The 9,321-nt window shown below is 42.3% G+C and overlaps 1 protein-coding gene across 1 annotated transcript in view; it reads right to left on the bottom strand.

Moving 5' to 3' along the window:
- The window catches only part of LOC146989254 (leucine-rich repeat-containing protein 39-like), an 11,566-nt gene extending 2,865 nt beyond the window's left edge, over positions 1 to 8,701 (bottom strand). The window contains exons 1-4 of the mRNA XM_085773174.1: positions 6,972 to 8,701; positions 5,870 to 6,026; positions 5,647 to 5,783; positions 3,336 to 3,481 (exon numbers count right to left, since the gene is read on the bottom strand). Coding sequence (XP_085629300.1) covers positions 3,336 to 3,481; positions 5,647 to 5,783; positions 5,870 to 6,026; positions 6,972 to 7,307 — 776 coding nt within the window. The 5' untranslated portion in view covers positions 7,308 to 8,701. The remainder of the gene's footprint in view (positions 1 to 3,335; positions 3,482 to 5,646; positions 5,784 to 5,869; positions 6,027 to 6,971) is intronic.
- Between the last annotated feature and the right edge of the window lie 620 nt (positions 8,702 to 9,321).

Below are 9,321 nucleotides of genomic sequence, written 5' to 3'. Positions count from 1 at the left end.
AGCCCTAGAATTAATACACCAATAAACGAGTGTTGTGTCTTCAGGGGTCGACAATATAAATGGCCCGGTGGCCCGGACGTACTTTTCAAACCGTCAGGGCCACCAGAACGCTCCAAACACTGGCCCGGTGGGGCCAGTGAAAATAATGCCTTGAAAAAAATATAACAAGTAAATAAATAAATCTAATTTCACATTAAATCCCTGTGGTTTGAAATGATAACTGTCAAATCGTCTCGGTAATTAGTGCTAAGAGATCCCGACCCGATCAACGACAGAGACATCTACTTTCTGTGCGCAGCCAGCGCTGTGCCCTGGCACGGCAGCACCACCTGCAAGCAGCTGCAGCTGCAGCTCCAGCTCACTCACTGCTGCTGATAGAAGGTCGTCACAAGAACCGATAAAAACCTTTTTCTTAACCATGAAACTTCCCTCCTCCTCAGCGCGTCGGGTCGAGTCCTGTCGGGACCGACGCGAACGTTACACACGGGCCAGAGCTTGCGCTGGGGCGCCAGCTGTTCGGTGTGCGCCACAGCGGTGGCACGTCACGTGACATTTAGACCATAATAACAACAACAAAAAAACGTGTGTAAACGCAAAACTGAGCTGAAAATGAAACAATGAGTCAGTTTTGCACCAATCTGTGGAAACAGCCTAAACGTGAATGAATGAGAACAACAGTTATATCACTGAACTACTTGGAGGATAAAAGTAATGACTACATAACTTCATGTTTGTGTTGAGGCATATTTACCATTTTAACTCTGTTTTTACTTCATTGTTAAACCACAGTGGAGGCTAAATATGCGAAACAGTTATTTATTTATTAAATAAAGTAGCCTGATGAATTTAAAAGCACTTTTTTTGACCTTCTTTAATGAAATTGAATGAAAAATATCTGATACAGGATATAAATCCTCAGACTCAAATAAATAACAACATACAAAAATTAAACACAAATATACCAACTCATACATAATCACTAAAATACATATAACAAAATAATCCCCCAAAATCTCAAGAAACTACAAGATCGTGGTATTGAATAAGTATCAAGAATGTTGGAAATTGACTAGTAATGGTATCAGAAAGTATCAGAATCAGCCTCGATGGCGAGACCGCAGGAATTGGCTGGGATATGTTGTTTTTCGTTAATATGGGGATCGATACCTATTGTCTTGGGCCAGTGGTTAGAATGGTGGGGCCAGTGATCTTCAAAAGCAAAGGCAAATTTCCCTTATTGTCTACCCCTGGTCTTGCAGAAGTCAGAGGACAGAGCCTCGCTGTCTTTGCCCCGTGGCACTAACTAAAAGTGCCCAGTTTGATCGGATAAAACCTTGAAAACGGGTTATTGCAAAAACTAAAACCAGATCACGTGATCCAGTCTCTGTTTTAATCTGGATCAAACCCTCAGTTTGTGTTGATCAGAACTGTTTAGTCGGATCAGGAAACTTTGACCCGTCTTTGTGTGTGTGTGCACCAGCGCGCACGTGAGAGACGGGCCGCCACAGACTCGTTAATTAATAGGAAACACTGCTGGTTGGTAAGTTTCATTTTTACCGCACACCACTGGCATGCATGCTCGGTTCTCTCTCTCTGTGCAGAATCAATTTGTGTCTTGGTCTTGATTCTGTGGCGCTGCACCACATTGGTCTACGTATGGGAAACAATAGGTGTGTGTTTGAGTAAAATGATCGTTTGTGTTTCATTCTATAAACTACTGATAACCAAGGGCGTAGAATTGGGTAGGGACGCTAGGGACACGTCCCTACCAATATTCAGCCGCTGTGTCCGCTGTCCATAGTGTTTAGTTAATGATTATGGCACACAAAGGGTTAACAGTCAGTCTCTGCTAGAAGTCCCGCCTCTAACCTGAATATCGCTCTCTGATTGGCTCTGCCGTTTCTCGCTAACGTACATGTGATTGGCTGTCCCCGCTGTCACTCCGTCTGCTTGTAAAAGTTACCTGCTCGTTGGTCGGACGGGACAGGAGGTCACGGTGCTTCAATCTGCAACCGCGAATGTAAGTTGTCAACATGTTCATCATGTTCGGCATTTCTTCTGCCTGGGTCACGTCAGCTAGACGGATTTTAACATCATTGGTGTCATTTACATGGACATTTGTGTTTGTGTCTGTCTGTCTGTCTGTCTGTCTGTCTGTCTGTCTGTCTGTCTGTCTGTCTGTCTGTCTGTCTGTCTGTCTGTCTGCGTGCGTGCGCGCTCTGCCTGTGGGTCTGTGCTTGGTAATAATGTCAAATAAAAGGAAAATGGACAAGACACTTTGTAAGTCAAAGTGTAAGTTACTTCAAGGGTATCTAACTGTCGAGCCTCAACAATAGGCTACAGATAATGAATAAAAGCCTATATTTAATGGCAAACAGATACACTTTTTAAAAGTTATTAAAAAAAAAAAAAAAAAAAGAACATTGGTCAGGAAAATAGGCCTACAAAAAAACCTCAGATTCCAGATGCTCATGTAATTTTATACATCCATATTTTTGGGGGAATAAATTACACAAGTGTGTAAAAGTAAAAGCCTTTTTCCTCAGGCAATAACTGTACCATCAAACTCTATGATCATTGTATCCCTAATGTATCTGTTCATATGTCCTGCACCAACATATTTTTGTCAGGTGACAGAGACAGACAGTAGAGAGGCTGGAGGAGATGAAGAAGGAGAGACCAGAGGAGGTAGAGGAGGAGAGGCTAGAACAGATGAATAAGGAGAGATAGAGAAGGAGAAGCTGGATGAGGTAGAGAAGGAGGAGATGGAGGAGAGGCTGGAAGAGGTAGAGAAGGAGAAGCTGGAAGAGGTAGAGAAGGAGAAGCTGGAAGAGGTAGAGAAGGAGAAGCTGGATGAGGTAGAGAAGGAGAAGCTGGATGAGGTAGAGAAGGAGAAGCTGGAAGAGGTAGAGAAGGAGAAGCTGGATGAGGTAGAGAAGGAGAAGCTGGATGAGGTAGAGAAGGAGGAGATGGAGGAGAGGCTGGAAATTCACAGGTGAGGTTAAATAATGATGGATGTGTTAGTCATGATGATGCACAGTTGACTTCAGCCAGAGCAATGAGAACTCTTCTAAGTTGCCTTCTTGTCTTTCATTAGTTGCTCATTAGTTACCCCTACGTAACATGAAATTATGATTGCAAATGCAAAAAACATCAACTTTAAAGAGCGATGCCTCGGAGTACTTTTGTGTCCCCACCAATGTCAAAATCAAACCTACTCCCTTGGTTTCTACACAGGGTGTGTAAATACAAATATGTAGGCAAAAGTCCAAGAATAGATGTATAAATAAATGTGACAGAGTGCGGGGGGCTGACACTGTGTCTCCACCACCCACCTGTGGATGTCCTCAGGTAAACACTGCAGTCGGTTTCCTCCCATGTCGAGCCACTCGAGCGCCGGCAGAGCGACCACGCAGTCCGGCATGCCGGTGAAGTCGTTCATGGACAGATCCAGGTGCTGCAGGTTCCTCAGGTGTCTGAACTAGAGAGGGGACACACAACAGACCTGAGACCAGCAGCTGGACCAGAGACAGAGTTGTTTTAGAGGGAAATTCATGCAAAACCGCTGATGCACGTTGCCTTCAGGGACAGTTTTTCATCAACAGTCTCTGTATTTCCCTCTAAAACAACTCTGTGTGGTAACGTTGTGTTATCATCTCATAGCGTGGTGAATTAAGCAATATTACCCGAGAGGGTAATATTGCGATTATACAACAATTACCAACAAAATAGAGCGTATAATTAAATAAATATTCATGTTGATGGACGTTTTGCTCTCAAAATTTAAAGTTTTTTGCGAGTGTGCTTCCCGTTTCCATGGAAATAAATGGGGTCTGACTAATAACTGAAACACAATCAGTCACGTCAGTAGACTCCTATGTGTAATGGAACCTAGTTCACCTCTACAGCAAATAGTCCGAACCTTAGTAACGACCTAGCAACAGAAATGATTTTCTAGTCCCAGATGAGTGAACTCTGAGCTGACGTTCATGTTTTAACGCGGTCTCGGACTTTCCTGAACTAAATCAACACCGCACAAACTCGCTCAAGTTATAACAAAGATGCCGTTTTTTTCCTTTCACAGATGTAGCTTCTACAACCGCAAACTCTGCATGTAAATGAAGTTATAGCGCCGTGTCGCCGACACAGCTGATAGAGAAAGCCAAACGATTACTCCAGATTATTTAAAAGCCCAAAAGGCGCAAGCAAGAGAGAGGGAGAGAGAGAAACATACAGGTAATCACCTCAATGAAATATTCAGCTCCAGGCCATATTTTAAAAAAACATATTCACCGCGATCACAACTCGTCTCTCTCCGACTTTGTAACGTTACACACATGGGAGGGAGACGATCCTCTCGGCTGTAACGGGGAAGTTTACAATATATTAACAAAAAATAAAATAAAATAATTGCTCTATAAATGTGACTTTGGCAGCTGTCAGGAACAACCTACAGGAGGTCAGTGTTGTAGTTTGTGATTTATTTTCACGAGTAATAAATGACGTTTTTCAAAATAAAAGGGGGAAAAGTCCATGTTGCCATGGAGATGTGTAAACAACATGACATGGCGAAGTAATATTTTCAGTGATGAGTCAGCCGTGCTGTAATGCTGATTTGAGCACGTTCTAAATGTCTTATTGACCAATCAGATTGCTTGGTCGGAACTACTTGTTGTATAATGTGCAGGTCACAACTTGTCCACCAGAGCGTTGTGGAGTTGTTGGATTGTGTATTTGATGAGTTTGATGAGGGAAATGTATATATTTTGTATTATTTTGTAGATTCCAGTTGAATACACTCCCATTGGCCATTTAACTCACTGAGATATTTCTATATTCTTAGATAAGGGTCGACTTGAAAGTGACATCATCTAAAATTCAGTTTACGGCACATAGTACTGTGGTAACTCGACTCTGAGACCGGCACTTAAAGGAATAGTTCACCAAACAATGAAATTCAGTCATTATTGACTCACCTTCATGCTGATTAATAGTTTTTTATTCCTCAAAGTGCATCTGGAGACCCGGGAGGCCGGTTCCTAGTCCAACCAAAACTTTATATGAGAGTAATAGGGTCAGACACAAAAACGTCCATAAAACTACACAAAAACCATTTAATATTCCTCCACACTGCTCGTCCACTGCAATCCAAGTGTCCTGAAGGGATATAGTCCAGAGTTTACTGGAAACGACGTCATTTAGGACATTTTTACAGCCTAAACAGTCCTGTATTGAATTTGCCTGGTGTGCGCTCTCGACAGGACTTGCCTCAATGACGTTGTTTCGAGTAAATTCTGGACTATATCCCTTCAGGACACTTGGATTGCAGTGGACGAGCAGTGTGGAGGAATATTAAATGGTTGTTGTGTAGTTTTATGGACGTTTTTGTGTCGGCCCTATTACTCTCATATAAAGTTCTGGTTGGACTAGGAACCGGCCTCCCGGGTCTCCAGATGCACTTTGAGGAATAAAAAACTACTCCGGAGTATTCATCAGCATGAGGGGGAGTCACTAATGACTGAATTTCATTTTTTGGTCAACTATTCCTTTAAGATTCAGTCCTACACTCCACTAAAAGTCTGATTATAACTACCTTTTAAGTGCATTCACTCCTAAGTCGACTCCTATCCGGCCCCTGGTCCGTACCTGGTCAGGGAGGTGGTCCAGCTCCCGGTTCATGGCCAGCTCCAGTCTCTCCAGACTCTCACAGCCGCTCAGCTCCTCGGGAACCACCTGCACTCGGTTGTAGCTCAGCATCAGCTCTCTGAGCCGCGTCAACATCCCTGAGACCAGAACCAGAACCAGGAGGACACATGGTGAGACCGGCTACAGGGTCGGTCTTTGATCTGTCGGGAGGTAGGCTACTGACCGATCTGTTTGGGGATTTCAGAGACGCCGTTGCGGGACAGATCGAGCACCAGGAGGTTCTGGAAGCTGGAGATGAAGTGAGGGATCTTCTGCAGTCCGGTCCGGTGGAGCTGCCACTCCTGGACCTGGTTGAGCTGGACCAGACAGCCCGGCAGGACCTGCAGAGACAAACACTCACATCAGACCAACGGTGTCATTTATGATATAAAAAAACAACAAAATTACTGGATTAATCAAACAATAATCGATTCATTATCAACTATTTTGATAATCTAATAATCAGTTTGAGTAGTTTCTTAAGAAAAAAAGTCCAAATTCTCTGATTCCAGCTTCTTCAATGTGAATATTTCTGGTTTCTTTGTTCCTTTATGACAATAAACTGAGTCTCTCTTTGGTTTGTGGACAAAACAAGACATTTGAGGACGATGTCGTCTGGTGGTTTGAGAAACACTGATTGATACTTTTCAACATTTTTTAAAACATTTTATTGACCAAACAACTAATCGATTAATCGTTTACATAATCAACAGATTAATTGATAATGAAAATAATTGTTAGCTGCAGCCCTACCAAGAAGTAACTGAGTTAGTAACTGAATTACTACATACTGTAATAAAAGTAACAACTGCGTTGCTTTTTTTAATATAAAATGCTGAAATATGTCAAATTACTTGAACTCATCCCAGTAACCTCCCTCCCAACTCTGGAGTTGGTTCGTTCCAGATACATGTTTTTTTTTCTACTAGTCGGTTAATGGACTGAAAAAAAAAAGTCAAACGTACACTTTAACAGATGTATTATTATTTTCTGATGGGACTTCTTGAGTCAAGTAACGGTGCATTTTATTGTCAGTAACAGTAACGGCGTTATAGCGGGGGAAAGGTAACTTTTTTGATTACCTGTCACTGAAAAAGTAGCGTCGTTAGTTACACCGTTATTTTATGATGTGGTATTCCCTGGTCATGATTGGTCTAGCCCATATTCTAATACGGAAATGACAAAATAAAGAGGCAAATAAGCCTTGTCCTTTTATCAAAGTTAATGATTTTGCACTTTTCCACGCATACGCTGACCTTTTTGCTTTAAAAAATCCCTATACAGACAGAGATCTTAACCCCCCCCCCCCAAATGTTTAACCCTAAGCTAGGCCCCTGCATCAGACCGAAGACTGGACCAGGACAATAATCTGATACCTTCCACTCCTCCTGCTCGATGCGGAGCACCAGCCGTCCGTCCTCGGTCTGCAGCTTCTGTCTGAGTCGAGCCAGAAGGGCCCGGTCCTCCCAGACCCCCAGGCTGAGTCTGGAGCGCCGCTCGGTGCCGCTCCTCCTCCTCTGCTGCTCCTCCTCGTCCTGCTCCTCCCTCCTCCTCTTGATCCGGGTCTCCCACAGAGCTCTGACCGAGCTGATGGAGCCGCACACCGCCACGCCCCCCACCATGGTCACCACGACGACGACGACGTCACAGCGCCGCACGGGGGGACAGGCGAGATGACCTCTGACCTCTGAGCTGCAGCCTCGCTCTCCTCCTGATCATCCTGTAGGAACAAATACAAAACATTTCATTTCTTTGATTTCATTTCTATTTTACTAAATAAATTGTGAAGAAAACTGTTTTTTTTAATTATTCATTTTATTGAGGCCTGTATTGAGGCCACATTTTGTAATAATGTAATTAATTTCACCTCATGATGTAATATTTTGTAAAATCTGCCACAGTTTGTAACATTTTGTAACCTTTTTTTGTAAAATTCTTGAACGCAATATGTAATAAACTTTGCCGCATATTGTAATAAATTGTTACATTTTGCACAAAATTATTACATTTTCTATATGAAAAAGTGCAACACTTATGTTGTATTTTGTAATAATGCAATATGTAACAACTTATAACAAAATGCGGCAAAGTTTATTACACATTTATTGCATTATAATGCAACTTTATTACATAATGTGGCACTACAAGGCCTAATCTATTATTTGTATTATTTAAATTAATGTGTTTGTTTTTTTAAGCATCTTAAATTACTCTTTGTCTATTTATATATTTATCTTTTTTTTAAAGTTATTAGGGAGAGATGCACATAAATTTCGTTGTGCTTCATTGCTCGATGACAATAAAGGAAAACTGAAATTTACAATATAAGAGAAAATCATTGTTCTGGTGAAACGACGTCAGTGATTTATTTGATTTTTTTCCCCATTTATCTTCACGTTGTCAGTTACACAGAATGAAAAAAGTACATTTAGTCTGAGTGTATCTTGTTAGTTGTATTTTCATTAGTGCTGTAGTATTACAGTGCAGTAATATAACAATGTAGTGTCATTGTTGTGTAGTAGCAATGTAATGGACTGTTGTGTTACAGTGTTGTGGTACTGTAATCTAACAGTGTTGTAGAACTACAGTATAATTACAGTAGTATTATCATAGCACCACTGTGTTATTGTAGTATTCAAAGTATTACGGTGTTGTATTATCAGAGTACAGCTGTACAGTGTTGTAGTAGTATCACACAGTACCACAGTGTTAGTGTTGTAGTCGGTGAACACTGGTGTCATGTTGTAGTTAGTGTTGTATTACTATAGCTCTGTAGTATTGCAGTACTGTGGTACTCCAGTATAACAGTGAGGTAGTATTATTACAGTGTAGCAGTATTGTATTGCAGTATTATTGTAGTAGTACAGTCTCAGTGTAGCAGCTCTCACCTTGTCTCAGCGCAGCGGCAACAGTCGTCGTCCATGCTGCTGAGAAATTTGACCTCAGATCAGATCAGCTGCTGGTTAATTTTAGTCAGAGTCTCCAGGTCACGTGACCGACAGATACCCCCACCTCTTACCCCCCCTCTTACCCTCTTACCCTCTTACCCCCCCTCCACTCAGAGTCACATGACTGGTCCCGGTCCTGGGTCCAGGGAGGGAGATGAGTCGGGGTCTCTCAGCCAATCAGAGCGGAGGACCTCCCACCTCCTCTCTGACCTCTGGAGTTTCTGACCGCGTGTCCTCCTGCACGTTGGGACGTTGTCATGGTGACGGCAGCATCTGGTCCACACACAGCAGCCCTACAGAAGAAGGATGGGATGTAGGAGCTCAGTGCATCATGGGAGTTTGGTGAAAGAAGCTAAAATGAGTCGTAGCAACAAGTAATAAATATTTGACACATGAAGTAAAGACATTGGCCTTTGGTCAGCCCTAGATATTATGGTATTAAACTACATCTTTTTATTTAACTAGGCTAGTTAAATCACAGTAGCATACTGATGTGTTGAACTTACAGGCTTGTTACTAAGTATGTATTAATTATCATGATAAATAAAACTCAACCTCACACAGCTCCATGTTGTCTCTGTGTGGTGTTCAGGGACAGTCAGGACAGTCTGAGGACAGAGTTTATATTAATGCACCGTGACACAGTGGCAGGTCTCTGTACGTCTTCACCACAGATCACAGATCACAG

This window comes from Trachurus japonicus, chromosome 4, assembly GCF_045865225.1.
Source record: "Trachurus japonicus isolate A0001 chromosome 4, Traja_1.0".
NCBI lineage: Eukaryota > Metazoa > Chordata > Actinopteri > Carangiformes > Carangidae > Trachurus > Trachurus japonicus.
The sequence above is the reverse complement of the archived record's forward strand: the minus strand, read 5'-3'. Positions and strand labels throughout refer to the sequence as shown.